The 22885-nt window shown below is 53.6% G+C and overlaps 1 protein-coding gene across 2 annotated transcripts; it reads left to right on the plus strand.

Annotated features, from left to right (window-relative positions):
• Nucleotides 1-449: 449 nt before the first annotated feature.
• Nucleotides 450-8184, plus strand: NUAK2 (NUAK family kinase 2; the record flags this gene model as incomplete). 2 transcript variants are annotated; one of them, XM_084246144.1, is made up of 6 exons in its annotated part: nt 450-507; nt 3482-3663; nt 3991-4056; nt 5725-5844; nt 6393-6525; nt 7124-8184. In XM_084246144.1, exons 1-6 carry the CDS (start codon nt 465-467, stop codon nt 8182-8184), a joined length of 1605 nt encoding a protein of 534 aa, XP_084102270.1. In that variant the 5' UTR covers nt 450-464. The 2 variants fall into 2 exon arrangements, with proteins under 2 accessions (XP_084102270.1, XP_084102269.1); XM_084246143.1 differs by having other exon boundaries at nt 3512-3663.
• Nucleotides 8185-22885: the final 14701 nt, after the last annotated feature.

Genomic DNA, 22885 nt, shown 5'->3' on the forward strand with positions numbered 1-22885 from the left:
AAGGTCAGTTTATTTACCAGGGCAACATGGTCACTCAGTGTCAATGGTGTACCAGGCACTGTGCTCGGTCTCTAGTGGGGAGCAACATGGGCCCATCCTTGTCCTCAAAGTGTAGTTGCATTGCTTTGTAAGCCAGAAAGCACTGGCCTAGCGAATGCAGTCTGTCAGCTTCCTTGTTAAGAAGCCCGTTTCCTTTCTGTGCTATAGACTGCACCCAACAGAGGAGAAAGCCTTGTCTAGAAAGGGCGCTCTCCAGCCTCTCCGCCACCCTGCATCTCTAGATGCAGCCGCTTCAGGCAGCCCAGCGAACTCAAGGCTCTCTTGAGTGTCCTCGGGGCACTTTTCATGCTAGAGCTTTCTCATTTTCCTGCATTCTCTGTTCCCAGGTGGCCATCAAGTTGATTCGGAAAGACAAAATCAAGGATGAGCAAGATCTGATTAATATTCGGCGGGAGATTGAGATCATGTCATCACTTAACCACCCCCACATCATTGCCATCCATGAAGGTACAGAGGGGGGGTGGTTGAAGCTGGGAGTGAGTGTGCACTTGTGAGCATGGGTGTGCACATGTGGGATTAGTGTATACAAGAGTGTGTGTGTGTGTGTGTGTGTGTGTGTGTGTGTGTGTGTAGGAGCAGTCAGATCAGATGGCACAAAGAAGTCTAAAAGGACATAGACACTAGAGTCAGGCAAAAGTTGGAAGTGAAACCAGCTGTATGGGTTTGGGCAAATAATTTCATTTCTGCTTAGGTTCCCAGTTCCTGATAACCCCACCCACATCACAGGTAGTCACAAAGTTCAAGTTAAATGCCATGGATGGCTTGGCTCAGAGGAGGAACCTAACAGAGTGTGGGCTTTGTGTTGTTATTGTTAGGGTTTCCATATTTGAATGCTACCTCCCCAACCCGCTGGATTCTTAGCAATCCGGGGGAGGCGAAATATACATAGGCCTGCACCTGTCTCAGGTGTGTGGGTGCTGTTCTCCTTCATACATCCCAAGAAGCAGGCCTCCCAGAGTCTGACCTGCGTTCTGAATCATTCTGCCAGGGGCTGGCTCCTGCCTCTTCCTCATCTATCTCAGCCTTCTCTCCTCTGACATCAGTGCTAGCTCTCCACTCCAGCTGCCCTGGTCCCTGTGACCCAGACAACAAAGCAAGCAAGAGAGGGTGAGGAGGGAAAGAGGGGGAGCCTCCTCCCACACACACCTGTCTGCTTCAGGTCTTTACATAATAGCAATTAGACAGGAAATGAGGGGTAGCAGAGGCAGCAGGAGGGAAGGTAGAGCGCCTGTGGCTTTGCCTCTGTCTGAAGTTGCAGGGTGCAAGTAAGAAAGGTTTTAGCTTTCAGATTCTCTTCCTAGATCAAGAGCAAAGCCACTGACCAGGCCCTATGGTCTGAGCCTGGTCCATGAGGAGCCCAGGCAAGAAGCTGAGAAGGCTAATTGATCTGTGTGTATTTCCCCCAGGGAAGAGTGGGCCACTGGCAGAGCTGAGATCGGTGATTGGACAGGGTATATGTGTGTGTGCATGTGTGCCTCTGCGATTTCCCCCACATCCATATCTCCAGTAAGGCCAGAAACTGAGCTTTGAAGTCCAGGATGTGGTTTGTCCTAAATCTTCAGATTCAGCAACAGGGAGGTCATGGTCACTGAGTGTCCAGCAGAGCGCCCCCAGGGACACCCCCCTCTCCGCAGCAGGCATCAGGAGATGCAGGAAGAGGGGGAAAAGGAGGCTCCAGTCCTGGGCACTGACCTCTAAGCTAGGGGTTTCCTAGAATGTGCCCCAGCTGGCTCTTGCTCCCTAATTCCATGGCACAAAGATACTGGGTTAGTCTCAATGAGGTAGCCCCAAGGGCCTGGGCCAGTATGGATCAAGGCCACTTGCTTGTGTGCCCCTGGGAAAAAGCACAGTCCTCCTGGCCATGTCTCCAACAGTCTGGCAGCTGGAACTCCTCTTGGAAGAAACCTCCTCCCTGAGCGCCTTCTCACAGATTTTACACAGCAATAGCTCTGGGGCTGGCTGGGTGAGCTGGACTCATAGGACCCGTTTGACACAAAGATGCAGTGTCATGGACATACGTGCTCTGACACACCCAGCTGAGGGGCCAGTTTGGTGAGCTGGCCCTTCCCTACCTTTCCAGAGGTTTGGGGCCAGACAAGATCTGAGACACAAGATGGGGCCCTCCTACGCGTGGAGATGAGCCAGCTGGGGCAGGCTGACTGCCAAGAGCCCAGTCAGTCAATTAATCACCAGATATTTTATTATTTTTTAAAAGATTTATTTTATTTATTTATGCATACAAAAACTGGGGTGTAGGCCAGAGAAGTGGGGGTGAGAGGATTCACCAGAGACAGAGTGGGGAGCAGAACAGGCAGATCTACTGAAATACACTGCTGAGGGGAGCAGCTGGCGAGACAGAAAGGTCTGCTGCACCATGTGGGTCAGTTCCCTGGCCGGGGATCAAACTCGTGCTGCAGTGGCTGGCGATAGCTTGATAGTGCTGAGACTTGAATCCCTATACCACCAGTGAGGCCCCAAGTCTTATTTTTCAAGTGTGTGCATGAGCCTTATAGTAAGTCTAAACAGTAGGCGCCAATCACTGAGTGCTTGCTTAGATGTCAGACCTGGTGCCAGTTTGCTCAGCCTGCCCCGCAGCTCTCACTGACTTCTGTCTGTTTCTTACTCCAGCCTTGTGAGTTTCCTATATTTATTACCTTCTTTATTTATGTGATTATTTATTACATTCTTCATGTGAGGAAACTGAGGCACCATGGTGGAATAACTTGCCAAGGTCACCCAACTAGTGAGTGATGAGGCAGTGATTCAGTCCCCAAACCCGCATCCTCATGGATGTATGGAATTTGCCCCTGGTTGCAGGCCAAGGGTAGTGGGGGCTGCTGTAGAGTCTGAATTTTCATGCCCCCTGAGCTGGGGCTGCCTTCCTGGGCATGTGCAGGATCACTTTAAGAATCCTCGAAATGGGGCCTCCCTGGTGGCGCAGTGGTTGAGCGCTGGGTTGCGAAGCTGCCCGCAGCCTCTGCAGCGCCGGTTCTATTCCCGGCTGCTCCCCGGCCACTGGAGGAGGGTCCCGCATGGCGCGCAGACCTCTCCTGCCACCCGCTGCTCCCCTCAGCAGTGTGCTTCGGTCCTTCTGCCTGCTCTGCTCCCCGCTCTGGCTCTGGTGAATTCTCTCACCCTCCTGCGCTTCTGACTGTACCCAGTGCTTGTATAAATAAATAAATAAATCTTTAAAAAAAAAAAAAGTACTTTAAAAAAAAAAAAAAAAAAGAATCCTCGAAAGCCTGACCTTCAAGAGAGGAAAGGGGAGCCCGGTGCTTTGGCTTTGCCTGGTGGCTGCTGACACTTCAAAGGCACTTCAAAGGCCTCCCACCCTGATCCCCACATCCTGGAGGGGCATCCTGCCAGGTTGGGGGCTGGGAGGAGTGCGTGCCTCCCAGCCTGGGGGAGCAGTGTCTTCTAGGCCCTGACGCTCTACTTTGTCCTGCTCCAGTGTTTGAGAACAGCAGCAAGATGGTGATCGTCATGGAGTACGCCAGCCGGGGTGACCTGTATGACTACATCAGCGAGCGGCCGCGGCTCAGCGAGCGTGACGCCCGCCACTTCTTCCGGCAGATCGTCTCGGCCGTGCACTATTGCCACCAGGTGAGCCCCCACCCACAGGGCGCCGCTGGCTGGGGGGTTCCTGGGACTCCAGAGACAGCCCGTGACTTGTGCAGGCTCACTCAGGGAGACAGAAGCAGAGGCCAGGTGCAACTTGGGCTCTCCACCCAGGAAACGGCCACTCTGGCTTTGCCAGGGCTAGAGGGTTCTATGATCTGTCACACTGGGAGACAATAAGGACAGGTGTTCCTAGCATACCTGTGCCCACCCCTCTTGCCCCTCTTGTGTTTACCCCACTTTCCAGACTAGGTCCCCATCCCCTTCCCTCCTTGGTGACCTTTCCCTGACCCTCACCCCTCCCTCTTTCAGAATGGGGTGGTGCACCGGGATCTCAAGCTGGAGAACATCCTCTTGGATGCCAATGGAAATATCAAGGTGAGCCCCACTTCTTGTTTCCAGGTGCTCCCCACCCCTGGCCGGTCTTTCTGCCCTGTCCCTTGTCAAGTAAGCCCTTGGGGGTTGCAGAAGAGTTAAGCAAAGTTTAAACTTGTAGCCATTCCGGTGCCTTCTTTTATAGATGGAACACTGAGGCCTCAGTAGGGGGGCCTGCACAAGCTGCCGTGGCTAGCAAGAAGCTGAGCCTGGGCTAGGTAAGGTCAGCTGACTCCCAGACCAGAGCTCTGACGTCACAAGGTGGACAGCAGTCTTGGCCTTGTGTCAGCTTGTGCTCACAACCTCAAGACTGGCCAGGAGAGGCCATCGCCCGAGGCCTCCTCACAAGTACACATGCTGGCACTTTAATCGGCTCTGACTAGGGAGTTCCCCAAACCACACGCTTCAGCTTCTGCAGCTGCTGAGTTCCCATGCCCATTGCTGAGTTCCCATGCCCGCATGGTTCCTTTAGGTCTGAGAAGTTCATGAACTCAGCTCTCAGGGCTGGAAGGACAAATGGCCAGGGCTGACCCCTGCAGTACCTGGGGAGGCTCTGGCCCCCTGCAGTACCTGGGAAGACTGACTCTGTACTCAGGCCCTCAGAATCTCCTAAGCCCACAACACAGTCCCTTCTCCGGAGGCCTCTGACCTGTGCCCTGAGGTGCCCCTGACCGAGTTTATTCCCCTCATCCAGCCATTTCCCGGAGCAGGTGGGGCTGGCTTTGATGCTTGCAAGGGGGAGGGGTGCTGGCCTCTATAAACCCATAGAACTTGGACAGGCACGGACTTCCCTACCTGCCCCAGCCCTCTGCTTTGTTATGGGCTTTGCCCAGTAACCGCTTGATAAGAGGCCAATAAAGCCATAAACTATGGAGCCAGTTTCACGAGCACCACCCTGGGCACACATGACCCCTTCTGGGGTCAGAGGTTGGGAACCCCAGGGCATTGACCTCAGCCTTGAGCCACGCATGGTCAGGGAAAGGGTCTCTCCAGGAAGCAAGAAGTTGGGGTTGGGACCCCTAAGCCCTCAGCATGAGATGTCTCAGGGATTCCTGTAAGAAGGTTCTCCTCCTGGGCAACCCCATGGCCCCAGTCTTGGTTCTGGCTTCATTACTGCTCCTCAGCTACAGTGGGAACCCATGCTCTTGCCACCGGGTGCTGCCGGGTATGGGCACAGACATGGGCCCTTTGCTGGGAAGGGCAGCTTGAGCCTCGTGTGGCTACTGGGACTGGCTCACAGACCCTTCCTTCAGTCAGTGTCCCCTGAGTCCCACCTATAGGTCACACCTGGGCTGCAGGAGACAGGGGCGAAGAGGTCAGCTCAGGGAGCAGCGTGGGAGGCAAATGACACCCCACCCCAGGGAGGTGGGCCTGCTGCATCGGGAGGGTGTGTGTGGTCAGGAGAGAGCGTCCTGGAGAGGACAGCATCTGCAAGGGGTTGGGAGTAGGGAGGGGCCAGAGCTCCCCTGCCTCCGCCTAGGTGCTCCTCCTGGACGCAGCCTCCGAGCGCTTTCTTCTCAGGCGGGTGTGAGCTCTATTGCAGTGCCAGCAAGGGGTCAGGGTCATGAGACGCCTGCCTTCCCGCTGGGTCCTGGGCGGGGGTAGGCCAAGAACCGCAGAAGCTCATGGGCCTTGGCGTGACCCCTGCCTCTGTCTGACCCAATCCTGCAGATCGCTGACTTTGGCCTCTCCAATCTCTACCACCAAGGGAAGTTCCTGCAGACATTCTGTGGGAGCCCCCTCTATGCCTCGCCCGAGATCATCAACGGGAAGCCCTACACAGGCCCAGAGGTGGGTGCGCCTGCCGACTGCCGTCTGCTGTGACTCAAGCCCCGGGAGACAGGGCTGGTTTCCTAGTTTTTCCCTTTTTTCAGAGCCCAGAACTCAGCCTCACCTCCCCCCCGCCCCGCCTTCACCCTCCCCTCTAAAGTAGTGATTTCCTTGGTCTCTAGCCAAGAGTGGCAAAGCTGGAACTGGAATTTGCATTTCCAACCCCCAGACTAGTTCTCTCTCCCCCCCATCTTCCTACTTCCCATGTCCTTTCCCAGCACCCACTCAGCCTCCCTGGAGAGGTGATGTCCTCACAACCACCCCATCCTGGCCCACAAGACCCCAACACTGCTCTAGTGCTTGTGGCTCCCCTCCCGCAGGAGTGATGGACAACACCCTCCCCTCCTGCAGTGTCACCCCTATGCCCCTGTGTACTAACCTGGAGGTGGGCCTCGATGCTCTCTCTGGTCTCTGGGCTATCCAGCATGTACCCCTTTCTTTGGGGGTTCAGGTGAGGCTGGATGCCTACCAACCTGAGGCGTCCCCACTGACCCTCCTCTCCTGCTCAGGTGGACAGCTGGTCCCTGGGTGTCCTCCTGTACATCCTGGTGCATGGCACCATGCCCTTTGATGGGCAGGACCACAAGACGCTGGTGAGACAGATCAGCAATGGGGCCTACCGGGAGCCGCCTAAACCCTCTGGTGAGTGCGAGGCATGGGCGTCTCATGCAGGTCCTGAGGCAGGAATGAAATGGTGGCACTGAAGTCAGAGGGCACCCCCCACCACAAAGCCATAGTAGATCTGATCACCCCCTCCTGGGAAACCCCCAGTTTCCCTTGTGACCTCTGAGGAGGGAGGGGGCCTCTCTGGGAAGGGAAAGGAAGAGCTTATTATATTTGGGAAGTGCTTCCTGAGGTCTAACTTAGATCCCCTTTGCTACAGCCTCCTCCTGTCCCTCTGCTGTTGTCCCATCACATCTGTGAGGGCAGGCGGAGGCGGGGTGTGCAGATAGCTTCCCCCAAACAGCCTCTGCCTTCAGAGGGTTGCATTTTAATTGAAGGGAGGAGAAAACAGCTCACATTCAAGGACAATGAAAGGGCTCTAGTCCCCACGGGTCCTGAAGGGCTGTGGGGCGACGAGGAAATGGCGGCCGAGTCCAGGAATGGGGAGAGGGGCGCTGTCCTGGGCAGCGGTACGCGCAGCCCTGGTGGGAACAGCTGCAGCCACACAGGGTGAGCGAGTGGCAGGGGCTGCCCAGTCTCTCAGCCGCAAACTGAGACCCTGTCTTCTGTCTTCCAGATGCCTGTGGCCTGATCCGGTGGCTGTTAATGGTGAACCCCACCCGCCGGGCCACCCTAGAGGATGTGGTGAGCCACTGGTGGGTCAACTGGGGCTACGCCACGCGTGTGGGGGAGCAAGAGGCACTGCAGGAGGGAGGCCACCAGAGCGGCGACTCCAGCCGGATCTCCATGGCTGACTGGCTCCGGCGGTCCTCCCGCCCCCTCCTGGAGAACGGGGCCAAGGTCTGCAGCTTCTTCAGGCAGCATGCACCGGGAGGGGGGAGCGCAGTGCCCAGCCTGGAACGCGAGCATTCCCTCAAGAAGTCCCGCAAAGAAAATGACATGGCCCAGTCTCTCCAGGCAGACATGACTGAGGACACTGCCCCTCGTCCAGGCAAGGGCAACCTCAAGCTGCCAAAGGGCATTCTCAAGAAGAAGGCATCGGCCTCTTCGGAGAAGGCCGGGGAGGACCCTGAGCAAGGCTCAGACCCTGCAGGCCCGGGACAGGCCGCCCCCCTGCTCCCCAAGAAGGGCATCCTCAAGAAGTCTCGGCAACGGGAGTCTGGCTACTACTCTTCTCCTGAACCCAGTGAGTCTGGGGAGCTCTTGGACGCAGGTGACGTGTTTGTGACTGGGGACTCCGTGGAACAGAAACCCCCCCCAGCTCCAGGGCTGCTCCATCGCAAGGGCATCCTGAAACACAATGGCAAGTTCTCCCGCACAGCCCTGGAGCTGAACGCCCCCACCGTCTTCGGCTCCTTGGATGGACTAGCCTCACCCCGCCCTCCAGCCCGGGCCAGCCGCCCCTCAGGGGCTGTGAGTGAGGACAGCATCCTGTCCTCTGAGTCCTTTGACCAGCTGGACTTGCCCGAACGGTTCCCCGACCCCCTGCTGCGGGGCTGTGTGTCTGTGGACAACCTAATGGGCTTTGAGGAGCCCCCCTCAGAGGGTCCTGGAAGCAGAGGCCTGAGACGCTGGCGACAGGACCCGGGAGGGGTTAGCTGCTTTTCCCTAGTGGACTGCCAGGAGGTGACAGAGGCCTACCGACAAGCCCTGGGGGTCTACTCGAAGCTCAGCTGAGCTGGGGAGGGTGGCCCCCACCCTGGGGCAGGCTCTAAGATGCACCTGGCTGCACCCTCAGGGGAGATGTCTGCTTCCCTCCTCCTAGGGCCAGCATCCCAGTGCAGAAAGCTGCAGAAAGCTGGGATGGTTTGCGGTTGAGTCCTGAGGAGGGCTGGATGTGGGAAGTGGCGAGTGAAGTGCATTGAGGGTTCAGTGTCTTCAGTGGCTGGTTCCCTACGGAGCCAAGAAGACAGAGGGGAAAGGAGGAGAGAGGCTGCTGAATGAAGGCCCCCACCGAGGCCAGGTTAAGCTCCACAGATCCTGTCCAGGGCCCTGCTGGTGTTGATGAGTAAGTCTTGTGGGAGATGCCAAGTGGCTTCCTGCCAGGGAGAGGCTAGAAGCTTTTCACATATACACCCCCACCCCCACTGACCACTAACACTGGAATAGGGCACCCCTTCTGTGCCTGGGCACCCTGAGAGTGGTCTCCTAGGGTGTGCCCCTGCCTTATTTATCCTAGCAGTAAGAGAACACACCTCTGTTTCCTCAAAGGTTCTTCCCCCTTTCCCATGCTCCAAACTGGGCACAAGCCTCCTCCAGCTGCTGCTTTGAATCTAGAAGACTTGAAAAGGCTCAGGCTGCTATTGAACTACATCTCCAGGGGCCCAGATTTCCCGAGATCCCACCTTGAACCTCAAAGACACTGAACTCTGGCCTCCAAGCTGCTCCTGCTACTGAGAATGGATGTATCTATTTCTCTGGGCTTCCAGGGCCCTAGAATGTCCTTATTTATTTTTATGTTTTCAACTGCGTGGGGTTTTTTTTGTAAAAAAAAAAAAAAAAAAATTGCTGTTTCCAGTAACGTTCTGGGTGAATTCACCGTGATTTCTAAGTTCTGTGAACAGAGAAGTATTTTTGCAATGATCCCCTACTGACCAGGGAGAAGGGGGTCTTCTGTGGATCCACAGGCCCTGCTGCATGGTCGGCAGGGGTCTCTGGCTCCCCCACTCCTTGCCCTGGTCCTTCTGCCTGATGCTCCCCTACCCTGCCTCTGCGACCAGACAGAACCACTCCATTAAAAACCAGAACAGTGACTGAGAAACAGTCTCCTCGGTGTCTGGGGCTCAGGTCTTGAAACACGGCTCCCGGGCTGCCAAGGGTGGGAAATAGAGAATGCGCCTCATAAAAACAGAACACAACGACCCCAAACCCGTCTCAGCTCCCAGAGGCCCCCGTGGCACCCATCTGCAGTTCTGCCCTGGCCCTGTTAAGCGCACACAGGTGCACGAGCCCTGGACTGGAGTCCCAGCTCGCGCTTCAGCCTTTCCCAAAGGGAGCACAGGCTTTGGCGACGACGAGCCGGGCCTCCACCCTTCTCCCCCTCTTCTCCTACCCCTCCCCCAGCCAACTCTGTCCCCTCCTGCTCTGAAGACACCCCCAAGGCCTTTATTCTCTCCCTCCAAAGAAAACCCCTTTCCTCTAGCGCTGGGTCGCTGCTCCCCCTCTGCTCCCACAGCCGGAGTCCTGAAAGAAGGAAGGAATGCCTGGAATGCCCTCCCCCCTCGCGGGCCGTCCCTCTCACCCCCTGCAGAGCATTCTCCAGCGCCTGCTCCATTGAGAAACTCCCGGACTCTGAGGCCAAGGATGAAAAGGAGAATAAGGACAAAGGGCAGGCAGGCAACCGGCTGGCTCCGCTCCAAGCAGTCTCCCTCCCCCACGCCCTTACCGGCTTCTGTGTCTGAGGCCCCCTAAGGATTCCAGTTCTGGCCGCTTCTAGCTCCCCACTGGTCCCTCCGTCAGCCAGGTCTTCCACCAGCCGGCCAGCCATAGGTACCTGCCCAGGTGGAGCTTCCAGACCTTTTCTCCCTGCATCCGGGGAAATGGCAGTCACTGAGTCTGGGAAAGAGATGGGTAACCCACGGCAATTATGGGGTTAAAATGCATGCAGGCTCTGAGGTGTTCAGCTGTGTAGTGGGCTGTGCTCATGTAGTCGCTGAACCCAGGAGTCAGGCCCTGTTGTGGGCTGCGCTCAGCGGAACACAGAGGTGGTGGCACATCCCTGGTGCCCAGTGAGGTCTCAGTCTCAAGGAGGCAGCAGACTGGAGGGCCAGCTGGCACGTGTGAAGAAACAATCCAATCCAGTAGAGAAATATTTGACAGCTTAGATGCTTTTGAGGGGAATTTTGAAGGTGTTTGAAAGAATTGCAACTTAGGAGACAAGGCCAGGTCCTACCTTTATTAAGCGCTTATGTGTGAATGTGTCATCTCATTTAATGCTCAGTTCTGTACAATTTTTATTATTCTCAAGTTACAGCAGAAGAAATGGAAACTCCAAAACATTTAGTAACTTGCCCAGCTACCAAGCGGGAGAACCAGACCTCAATTTCAGATCTGCACCCTGTCAAGTCTTAGCAGGGGTGGGGGAGGGACTCCTTTGAACTGGATTAGACTGGAGAATTAGGAGAAAGCGCCATCAGTGAAAGGAACTACAGGTCCTTTCTGAGACACTCTTCCAGGCACAAGGAATATCCCGCTGCCCAAAACGTCCTCCCCTCATCTCCACACCCCCAAAGAGGGTGATAGGGAGCAGGGAGAAGCTGAAGTAGGGGGCTGGTGTGGGTTAGGGAGGTCACAGCAGAAGTGTTACAGGGTAGGGAGAGGGACAGCCCCCCCTTTCCTGAGGACCACCCTGTTACAGAAGGATGACCAGATCTGGAACTGGGAGGGCTGGAGGGAGGTCGGTGGCCCATCGGTAGATCCCAGCAGGGAGGGGCTGAGTTCTGGGAAGAACACAGGTGTTTGCAATCTTTGTCCTCTTTGTGATCTGTTTGTTTAACCTCTTCCCAGTGGGGGGCTGGATGGGGAAGCAGGAGAGGGAGTGGATGTGGGGAGCCTGATGGAGAAGGAGAAACTGGCTGGGAAGGGAGCATCTTAGGTAAGGATAGAGACCTAGGCTGCTTTGGAGCCCAGGCTCATGGCCTTTCCCCTCACCTGCCAAGATGCTTCATTCCAAAAACATTCCTGAAAGCAGGCTCAGAGGGATGACGCTGGGCCCCAGGGGAGAAGGCTGGAGCTGCAGGAACGTTTAGTGCCGCATCAGCGGGCCTTTGGAATGTGAATAACCCCAGACAACACGACCAGGGGCAACTTTAGGAGTCTGGAAAGAACCTTCTGAGACCAAGATTAAAAATGACTTGGTCAGATTCCTCCGTCCTCAGCCCTTTCCAGGGGCAAGTCCACCCAGGTTGTCCCTGATGGGGTCAACCTCACAGGGTCGTCCTGTGTTAGAACGGGAGCCCCTAGCCTGTTAGCTTATGCCACCCTCAAGAGCACTCCTTCACGGCTCCCTGTACCCCAACCAGCTGGCTGCATGGGCCTCCCCCTGGTAGGATCCAGTGAAGGGAAATGGAGAGTCAGATATGTGGGGAGCAGTCACCCCTGCAGCTTGCACTGCTAGGTAAGCACCCTGCTGTCCCACGAGGCATGGTCTAAAGAGTGACCCATAGCCCCCAGTCAGATCTTAAAGACTGAAGACCAACATGGATTCAGGACAAAGGATTAGCTAAAGGACCTGGACATTTTTAAGCAGAAAAGGATATGTGGGGGGCAGGGGGGAGCGCCAGAAAACAGGGCGGTCTTCTGAAAAGGCAGTGGTCTCCTAGGCTCATGACTCAGAGCAGGACCGCAGCCAGTGGTGAGGGCCACTGAAATGCTGAATTCTGCTTGACCAGCCATCACCTGTGTGATGTTTCATTCACTCCTTCAATAAGTATTTATTTCCTAAGTGCCCACAGTGTACTCTGTGCTAGGCTCTGGGTTGTTCTCAGGGCATGGGGTGGGGGGTGGGGAATAGATGAAGCAGTGAGTATAATAAGTACCTAATTTATGTAGCATACTATTAGGGAAAGGGGCATGGGTGCAGGGATGAAGGGGACAGGGGAGCTACCTAAATAGGGTGATCAGAGAAAATCTCACCCATCAGGGCCTCCCTGGTGGCGCAAGGGGTTAAGGTATCACACAAGGAAGCTATTCGCACAACGAAGCTATCCGCAGCCCCTGCAACACGAGTTCAATCCCCGGCCAGAAAGGGAGAAACCCACATGGCACAGCAGACCTCTCGTCACGCCTGCAGCTCCCCTCAGTCAATCTGCCTGTTCTGTACCCCACTCTGTCTCTGGTGGATCCTCTCATATCCTGCATCTCTGGCCTGTACCCCAGCTCTTATATGCATAAATAAATAAATAAATCTTAAAAAAAAAAATCTCACCCACCAGGATGCATGTCTATAAAAATCTAAATAAGGAGGAGCCTCCCTGGTGGCACAGGGGTTAAAGACAGCGCTATTGCCAGCCACTGCAGCACAAGTTGGGGCCAGGGAGCTGACCCACATGGCCCAGCAGACCTCTCCAGTCTCACCAGCTGCTCTCCTCAGCAGTGTATTTCAGTAGATCTGCCTGTTCTGCTCCCCACTCTGTCTCTGGTGAATCCTCTCATCTCCCCCGCATTGTACCTCTGGACTACACCCCACTTCTTGTATGCATAAATAAATAAATCTTAAAACTAAATAAGGAAAGGTGCTAACTATGGGGACAATTGGAGTCACTTCCAGAAGGCAGGAACAGCCAATCCCAAGACCTTTAAGGTGGGAGCAGGTAAGGCAAGTTCTAAAACAATGGCAGCAGGAGCAGTGAGAGGAGAGAGAGCATAGATAGGGGCAAGAGAGGGAAGGGACCAAGTTGAGGATGGCCTGGGGGGCTGGGGCGCCTATCACAGGACCATGGCTCTTATTCTGAGTGAACTAGAGGCATGTTTTGGAGAAAGGAAGTAAGCACATCTGACTAAGGGTTTTTTTTTAATTCCTCTAACTGCTTGTTAAAAATAGCCCCTGGGGCCTCCCGGGTGGCGCAGCTGTTGAGCAACGGGTTGCCAAGCTGCCCGCGGCCTCTGCGGCACCAGTTCGATCCCCCGCTGCTCCCCGGCCACCGGAGGAGGGTCCCACATGGCGCGCAGACCTCTCCTGCCGCCCGCTGCTCCCCTCAGCAGTGTATTTCGGTCCTTCTGCCTGCTCTGCTCCCTGCTCTGGCTCTGGTGAATTCTCTCACCCTCCCGCGCTTCTGACTGTACCCACTGCTTGTATAAATAAAATAAATAAAATCTTAAAAAAAAATAAAAATAAAAATAGCCCCTGGGGAGGTTGAACATATGATGTTTGGCCTGAAGGACTTGAAGGTCCAGGAGCTGGGCCTGGGAGGCTGCAGGTGCAGGGGTGGGGGCGGCTGGGCAGCACTTACATCTCCAGGAAGAGAAGAGATGAGGGAGGAATTTGGGAGAGATGTGAACTGGAGACAGACACCTAGGAGCTGGTACTAGAAGGAATAGCTGCTCTGGGTGGAAAATCAGACTAGATGGTCCCCAAAGTCCCTGAGTTTTTCAGGTTTTATTGGACAGGAAAGCAGTTATTTCAGAGCTGATCAGCTACTTGTGGAAACTTAAGAGTTTAAAAGGAGGCTATTGAGCTGGGAGAGGGGTGGTTTTGTTTTTTGGTTTTTGGGTAGAACTGGGGTATAGGTCAGAGGTGTGTTGGGGGGGGGAGTGAGAGGATTCACCAGAGACAGAGTGGGGAGTAGAACAGGAGGATTTCCTGAAATACACTGCTGAGGGGAGCAGCGGGGAGACAGGAGAGGTCTGTTGGCCATATCAGGCCATAGAAGTGATAGCGCTGAGACCTAAACCCTACACCACTTGGGATGCCCAAGGTGGGCAGCTTTGACTGGTTGATCAACTGAGAAAGACCAGGGCTCTCTGTTAAGTAAGGGAGAGTTGGGGTTGGATGAGGAAATGGTCTTTGGTACAGTTGAGCTTTGCTGAGACTTAGTTTCCCCCTCTGCACTGTGGGGGGCTCTGCTAGAAGACCTCAAGGCCCTGCAGCTTGGCACTCCATGGCTCCCCATCTTCAGAAGCTTTCACGGACTTTATAAGGATATTGAAGTGTCACTCATGGGCCGGACTCTACCTCTCAATAGGCAGAGGGGACAAGAAAGACCTGGACAACCCAGGCACCCAGAGAGTGAGCAGGCTTCTAATTCCAAGTTCTCTCCCTGTGTTTCAGAACAAGGGGGGGAGCCTACGCACAACCCACTGAGGGTCTAGGAACCTGCCTTTGATGAACCTGGCATGGGCTGGGCCTCTGCTCACAGACACTTGAGAATTTACTCCAAGTGAGGGCTTTAACTGACCTCTAAGGGGCTTGACACCTTGGGGCCCACAGCTTCCCTCCGGGGTACAAAGCATTTCTCTTTCTCTGGCTCCTTAGAGCTCTAAAAGAAGCAGCCTTCATTGGCTGCTTTGCAAAGGAATTCCTCATGTTTTTCAGTCTTTTCTTCCCTACCTGGCCTCCAGCCTTCTTCCAGATCTAATCCCACCTGTCTGTCCTTCGTCACCCTCTCCCCTCTGGGGCATTTAGGTCACGCTGAGCTGTGAGTCATGGGGTGGGGGAGGGGGCTTCAAGTCCATAAATGGGCAGACCCTGATTTCAGGTTTCAGTTTCCCAGAAAGGGCCATTCTCTCCTCCCCCCCCACCCCCCAAAGGAATTCCCCCGAGAAAAGGAAGACCTGTGGAGGGTTAGCTCTGACCTATGGAATTCTAGATATGGCAGAGCTTCTTAGGACAGAGGCTGGAGTCTGACTCAGCTTCCCTGATAAACAGACACTGCCGGTCAGGAGTTTCCCATTCTAGGAGACCAAAGCCCAGTTTCCGGGTGGAAATGATTGACTCGGCTTTGGTGCCCAGGGCCCAGCCAACACCGCCTCCTCCCTTGTCTCACTGCTGTCACCTCAAGCCCCTCCAGGCAGCGTGGCCTGGGGCTCTGGACATCAGCCACGGCAGACAGACTGACCACCTGACCACCTGACCATCCAGGGAGAGCCTGCAGTAACCTTTCGAAGCTCCCCCACTGGATTCTGAATCACCCTCCAGCCTGGCTGGCCCTGGCGCAGCGTCTCTGACCCTGCCTGTGAACCCTGCTCTGTCTGGCGGTGCCAGCTGGTGGCGCACCTCTTCATGCCTGCAGCAAGTCAGCAGCTCAGGCGGAGACCCTCTCCAAGAAGGGGCCCCGGCCTTGCTCTGCCTCCCTGCCCACCACCCAGTCCTCCATGGATGGAAAAGCCACTCACTGGAGAGACCAGGTGGTGCCTGGGGAGAGCCCACTAGCCCCACAAGAGTCTCCCTTGAGGCCTTCACAGTTGAGGGCCTCCATTTGCTTTTCCAGAGCCTTCTTGTCAATAGTCTTAGGAGGTTTAGGGGCCAACACACAGCTCCAGAAGATGAACAGGCACAATCAGATGCCGATTCATTGATGAAAATGTAACTACTGTCAAACCAACCGATTTTTGGGTTGGCTAATGAGCATGTTCACTGACTGCTGGCAGTTTCACACAAGGGAAAGCTCAAGTTCAGCGGGAAGTCTTTTCAGAGCAAGCTGGGAGAGCAGAGGTAAGCCTTGTGGTCTTCCTGAAGGTGCCAGCCTCTCCTCTGCTGGATGCCATCAGGATGCCTTTCCCCAGCACAGTTCTGGAAAGCACCCACACACACATATTTGATGCCTGGAGATGAACTTCGGGGTATGCCCATCCTTTCTTTAGGCAGAACACAATGCAGTTGCTTAGAGAGTGACTTTCACAGTCCACACTCACCAGTCATGTAGCTGCAAGGATTAATGATACAACACGTGATGCGCTTTGTACAGCTTACCTCACCAAGGAAAACCCAAGGGATGAGAGCAGGTATTCAATAAATGTTTACTAAAGGGCCTCCACCTGCTTTCCTGGCCCCAGCACCTTATAAAGGGGAAATCTGATCGTTAAATCAGTGCAAACCCATCCCCTAATAAACCCATCAACATGTTTTGAGACCTTACCATTGTTCTAGGTGCCATAGAAAATACCAAAGCAATAAAGGTATGGTCTCCTCCCTCAAGGAATTTATATATAATAAAATTGAGACTATTAATCGGCACCTACAGGATGATCATGAACAGCACAGTGCAAAGTGTGCTAAGTGTGTGTGTGTGTGTCTGGTTCAGAAAATGTATTAATTTGCTCCAGGCCCCTTGGACTTAGCTGTGAGGGGACAGCTGGTGGAGAAGGGTGGGCCAATGTCTGTTCGGGTCTCCACTGTTTGCTCACAGGGTTGGTGCTCACCGTAGGAACGTGGGCCCCGAGGCAGGGTCTCACTCCAGGCCACTCAGCTGAAATGTGAGAGTCCAGCAGTCCTGCTTCACGGCCAGTGCAGCAAACAACAGCCAGGGCAGGAAAGAGCAGAGACAGGCAGGGATAAGGGATAGCCGTGGTGGGGGCAGGCGGGCAGCAAATGGCTGGTCTCCAGACTCTGTCCCCAAGGGACTGAGCTCTCCCTTGTCTCGCCCATCCTGTTCTCCCTTCTTGGAGGGGCTTACCTTCTTTAAAGCTTCAAGATGAAGAGAGTTGCAACTCCTCTTTTTCAGCTCAGTCAGCTTGGCCTAGTTTACAAGCTGTATCCCCTGCCCAGGACCTTGAGCTGTCACCAGCCACTGGGGCATGAGTTCGATCCCCGGCCAGGGAGCTGACCCACATGGCACAGCAGACCTCTCCTGTCTTGCCTGCTGCTCCTCTCAGCAGTGTATTTCAGTAGATGTACCTGTTCCACTCCCCACTCTGTCTCTGTTGAATCTGCTTACACACACACACCCACCTCTGGCCTGCAACCCTGCTCTTGTATGCATAAATAAATAAAATAAATCTCAAAAAAAAAAAAAAAGACAAGATATAAGAACCAGCTTGGAATCATATTATATGTGCAGGGTCATACCAGCTCCACCCCAAATTAATCGAAGAGGCACAGGAGCTGGAGCTGATTCCCACCCAGGGCTCTGGTATTGCTCTGGGACCCTTGGGACCCCTGGGAACGTCCTCAAATGCTTTCAGAGAGTACAATGAGGTCCAACTCTTTTACTAATAATATGAAAACATCACTTGCCTTTTCACTTGCATTCTCTCATGCATGTACTGTGGAATTTTCCAGGGTGCGTGATATTATAACCAACTGCACTTTGGGGTGACAGAGCCTGTGCAAGCCCGACATGAGTGTGCTTGCCACCCTACCCGAGCACCGCATGTGGCTAGGATGGTTGATTTTATATGATGTCTTTTTTACCACCATTTAAAATTTTTTTGAATCTTTCAAAGAATCTATCTCTCTTTCCTTAAGTCTAATCTTTTTTTTTTAAAAGAATTAGTCCTTTATTGTATGATTTTTATTTATTTTACGTAGAACTGGGGTGTAGGCCAGAGGTGTGGGATGTGAGAGGATTCACCAGAGACAGAATGGGGAGCAGAACAGGCATATTGACTGAAACACACTGCTGAGGGGAGCAAAGGGCGAGACCTGAGAAGTCTGCTACGCCTGGCCGGGGATCTAACTCAGCCCTCTGAGGTGGTAGCACTGGGGCTTAACCCCTAGGCCACCAGGGAGGCCCCTTCTTAAACCAAATCTTAAAGATATTTTCAAAAAATGTCCAGTAAATGCCACTCTTATCAGTAACTATTTTTATTTTAGAAAATATAGCTATATCGATAAAAAAAAGTTTTGTTTATATAAATAAGTAGTGACTTGTTACTGCTATTTTTTAAACTGTTATTTTAAAATAAATTACTAAATATACCTTGAGTTGTCTTAATTTCTAATATGGTAGCTAGCCGCTCATCACATAAAAGCTCTTTGAATGTCATTAGTAATTTTTAAGAGCATAAGGGGATCTGAGTCCAAACATTGGAAAGCTACTGTTCCAGTGAGAAAGGTACATCAGGTAGGATAGCCAGAAAAAATACAGCCTGCCCAGATAAATTTGAATTTCAGATAAACAACAAATTGTTTTGTAGTATAATATTGCTGGGGACATGCTGAACTAAGAAAAAGTATTGTTGTTCAGCTGAAAGTCCATCTTTTTTTTTAAGATTTATTTATTTATGCATATAAGAACTGGGGTGCAGGCCAGAGGTGGGGTGGGGGGGAGGATTCACCAGAGACAGAGTGGGGAACACAACAGGCAGATCTACTGAAATACACTGCTGAGGGGAGCAGCCGGTGAGTCAGGAGAGGGCTGCTGCGCCATGTGGGTCAGCTCCCTGGTCAGGGATCAAACTTGTGCTGCAGTGGCTGCAGATAGCTTCATAGTACAGACACTTAACCCCTTGAACCACCATGGAGGCCCCTGAAATTCCAATTTAAATTTTTTTCCCTAAAGTTGGCAACTCTGACAGCAGGGGAGACCTAAGTTGGAAGAGCTCATATCAGATGGGGGAGTCTGACCCAGGAAAGGAGAGAGGACCCCTGTGCAGGAAGGGGGATGAGTTTGAGACCCTGAACTCAGGGCTGGAGTCACAGGTGGGGACAAACAACTCCCATCCCTCCCAGCTGGGCCCAAGACTCACCCCACCCCTAAGAAACCCAGCGGGCCAGAGGAAGAAGCAGAAAGCAAAATATAGTGTGTTGTAGCAGTGTTGCTATTAAAAAGGGGGAAGTGACACTGGAGGGTGACGGGTAGATGGGGGTCCGGGAGGACTGACGTCTCTGCAGGATGTCAAAACCACATGGCAGTGAAGTCACTGGCTCCCCTGCAAGCACTTCCCCCTTTTTAATAGCAACACTGCTAATAATAGCTGTGGTTGCACCAGGGCCTGGGCTGTCAGAGCCTCGAGGTAAGTCTCGAGTCTGGGTGGGCCTTCAGGCCAGGTGGCAGGAAAACCTAAGATTCTATTTGGGGCTGGAATAAACAGAAACAAAGAACAGGCCTTTGGACCAGCCCAAGGAGAAGCCCTTCCCACCAGCTAAGAGCGTTGAAGGAGAAAGGGCTCACAACAGGGCCTCCTCCCAGCCATCCGGGGGACCCCAAGAAGCTCTTTCCATCAAGAAAGTTAGCGGTGCCTCAGAAATAAGACTAGCGGGAGGCTGCCTTTATTTTTCTTTAGAACGGATGGAACATGTATTATGAACTTGCCTTGTACCAAGCCTGTGAATCCTAAGTTGAATAAAATGTGGTTCTGCCCTCCAGAGGCTGGGAGTCCAATGGAGGAGACAGAAGCATAAAACCAATAAGAAGTCATGAATTGGGCCTCCCTGGCGACTCAGGGGCTAGGTCTCAGCACTATCAAGCTGTCACCAGCCACTAGGGCATGAGTTTGATCCCCGCCCGGCCAGGGAGCTGACCCACATGGCACAGCAGACCTCTCCTGTCTCACCTGCTGCTCCTCTCAGCAGTGTGTTTCAGTAGATCCACCTGTTCTGCTCCCCACTCTGTCTCTGGTGAATCCTCTCACCCCCCAACCCCCCACCTCTGGCCTACACTCCAGTTCTTGTATGCATAAATAAAATTTAAAATTAAAAAAAAAAGAATGCATGAATCCATTGTCATGAGATTTCCTAATTGAAGACCTGAGCGGCAACTCACTATCAGCCTGAGCCTCCTGTCCGGCTGGCCCCAACCCCGATGGGGCTGCCGACCGGGAGGACAGACTCAGCCCACTGCTGCAGACAGAGCCAGACTCACGCTTGGGACCCTTTCTCTGCACAGAACTCTTTGTCAACTGTTAGGCGCAAAGGGAAGTAACTGGCTTAGGGAAAGACAAAGACATAAAAACAAGTGTTTGCTTTCCTGAGTTACCTTGCTCAACCATGGCAAACTGGGAAGCTGTCAGATGCTTCTCCAGAGGGTTCCCTAAGGCCATTTTTGGCTCTAGTTAATGAGTGGGGGAAGGGACTGGGGTTTTAGGGGTGGGAGCTGGTTTGGGGGCTTGCTGGAAGTCACAGAACAAGTGGAGGAGACAGTTCATCCTTCCTGGTATCTAGAATTTATCACGCAAACGCGGATGGGCCCCAATTGCCTGGGCCTGGTGAGATATGAAGTTGAGCCCAGAGCTCCAGCCTCTGGGGCCAGCCTTAGAGGGTTCAGAGAGTGACTCATGGTATATGAGCAGGGTCTGAAATCAGTCTTTTTTTTTTTTTTTAAAAAAGATTTATTTATTTATGCATTCAAGAGCTGAGGTACAAGCCAGAGATTCAGGGATAAGAGGATTCACCAGAGGCAGAGTGGGGTGCAGAACAGGCAGACTGATCGAAGTACACTGCTGAGGGGAGCAGCGGGCGAGACAGGAGAGGTCTGCCGTGCCATGTGGGACCCTCGCCGGCCGGCCAGGATGGAACCGGCACAGCAGAGGCTGTGGACAGCTTCATAGATTGCGTCTTAACCCTTGCCACCAGGGGAGGCCCAATTCTGGGTTTTTAGGGAGCAAGAAGTTCTTAGAAACTTAAATACTGACCTCGAATAGCCAAGTCTGGCACCTGTGCCTAAGCCGCATACCTTCAGGAGGGACTTGCTGACCCCAAGTACTGAGCAGTGAGCAAAACAGCACAGCTGGGGTGCCCAGTGCAGGAGTGCAGTTACTGTCACTCTATGCACGCTCAACCTTGGCGGAAGCACAAGGCCCTCCCGAGACACCATGTTCTGAAAAGAACTTGGACAAGTGGAAATGTTTTCAGAGGATACAAGCCAAACTGTCAAAAAGTCTTGAAACCTTATCTTAGGAAGAACAACTAGAAGAACTGAGGGTGTTTGGCTCAGAGCAAAGAATTATAGAGTCGATGGGGATTGGGAGTGAGCCTTAAATTCTTGAAGTGTAGCCTAGTAGATTTGCAGGGAAGTAGGAAGTAATTCAGTCAAAGGAGATACTTTCTAGTAGTGAGTTCTGTCCCATATGGAGCGAATATTTGGTCTTGCAGAAGGAAATAAATTACACAGTCCAAGTTCTGTTCCAGAAGGAGATGAAGAAATGACAATGAGCACATCTCCCCCGGGACTCTGGAAGTGGGGGTGGTGCTTTGTGGAGGGGAGCAGGGGCAGAACAGGTGAGAGTGAGCCAGACTGGGGCCCCAGTGGCCTCTGTACCCAAGACACTCTGTCCTCAAGCCCCTTCCTCCAGGGACCCTGATGTGGCGCTGCGGGAGCAAGGAGCAGAGCTGGTGAGGAGAGCGGAAGCTGGTGGCTGAGGAAGGCTGGTCTCCAGCCCACTTTGAGGACAAGCTGGGCTGTCCTGGGTTGGTCCAGAGGGGTGGGGATGGGAAGATGGCTCACTGGTGAGTCACTCATGGGCATTGTCTGCTCCTGCTCCCTCTGGGGAAGGCGACTAGGGGAGATCAGGCCTCTGGCCAGCTGGACATGTGAAGACATGTTCCCCACCCCTGTCCTCTCAGCTCTTAGGGCAATTGGGATTTGGCTCCCTGTCCCTTCTCGCCCACCACCCAGCAGAGCAGGGCTAGTGAGTTGGCACTGGATGGATATTGAGAGGGAGAGTGTCTGGCTCCTCTCACTCCCTGCTTAGGGCTTGAGGTGGTCACACAGCGGAGCCCTGCTGAGGTCTAGCTTGTGAGAGAAGCTGCCCTGCCCTGTCTGGCAGGGCAGAGGAAACTGGAGGCGTGCCCCGTTCTGGGGCTCACACCTCAACCTAAGAGGCACACCCTCCCTCCCCACCCTTCCTAAACCTCCTTCCAAACCTGCTCTCACCTAGCAGGCCTGTCCAGCACCCCACCTACCTCAGGGCCCCAGCAGCCCGAGGACAGCCAGGGTAACTCCAGGTCGCTACCCAAAGATGCCAGCCCTGGCTGTCACCCGGGTCTGAGCTGAGGGGCAAGATGGGCCTCCTGCCCCCAGTCAGGCCTAAGTCTGCATCCCTGGTGTCTCCTGGGATTAGAAGTCACAGAAGTGGCCTCCCTGGTGGCACAAGGGGTTAAGTCTCAGTGCTATCAAGCTATCTACAGCACTGTCCAGCAGTTCAATCCCTGTCCAGGGAGCTGACCGACATGGCGCAGCAGACCTCTCCTGTCTCGCCCACTGCTCCCCTCAGTGTGCCTGTTCTGTTCCCCACTCTGTCTCTGATGAATCCTCTCAACCCCCCACCCCCACCCCACATCTCTGGCCTACACCCAGCTCCTGTATGCATAAATAAAATAAATCTTTAAAAACAACAACAAAAATAATAAAGACTTAAAGCACATGTCAAAGACTAACTCAGAGGGACCACCTGTGCTTGTTTCCTTGTTGAATTTTCTACAGCAAAAAAGCATTAATGACACTCAGGAAAATGTTTTTTTTAGTGAGATTCAATCTGCAACATGCCTGCGGCAGCACCATCCACACAGAACCTTCTTCCCTGGTGGGAATGTTCTCTGTCCTGTGTCGTCACACCAGCCCCATGTGGCTTAGAGCAATTGAAAAGGGGCTAGTGCACTGAGGAAATGAATGTTTAATGTTACTTAATTTCTACTAATTTAGTTCTAAATGACCCTTGCTTGAGAAAGTCCAATAAGGCAACGGTGGAGGCGACACCAGTTCTCAGAAATAGGTCTCCTGCCCTGTCACCATCGGAGCCCTTCGGGCTGGTTTCTCCCCCATCAGTTGTCACAGGCTTCAGAGCTTCATCTATTCCTTCACTTATTAGGGCCCCCTCCAGCACCCTGCACCACACCACATTTCCCTTCTCTCACGTGTGCAGAGAACAGGGCTCCCCAATCAAAGCCTTTGGGGGGGGGGTTGTAGTGGGAACACCTCCTGCAGGGGAGACCCAAGCACAGCCCACCGCAGGGTGGTCTTGGCCAAGTGCCTCCCTTCCTGGGCCTCAGTTTCCTCACCTG

Source organism: Talpa europaea, assembly GCF_964194135.1.
Source record: "Talpa europaea genome assembly, chromosome: 10".
NCBI classification, from domain to species: Eukaryota; Metazoa; Chordata; class Mammalia; order Eulipotyphla; family Talpidae; genus Talpa; species Talpa europaea.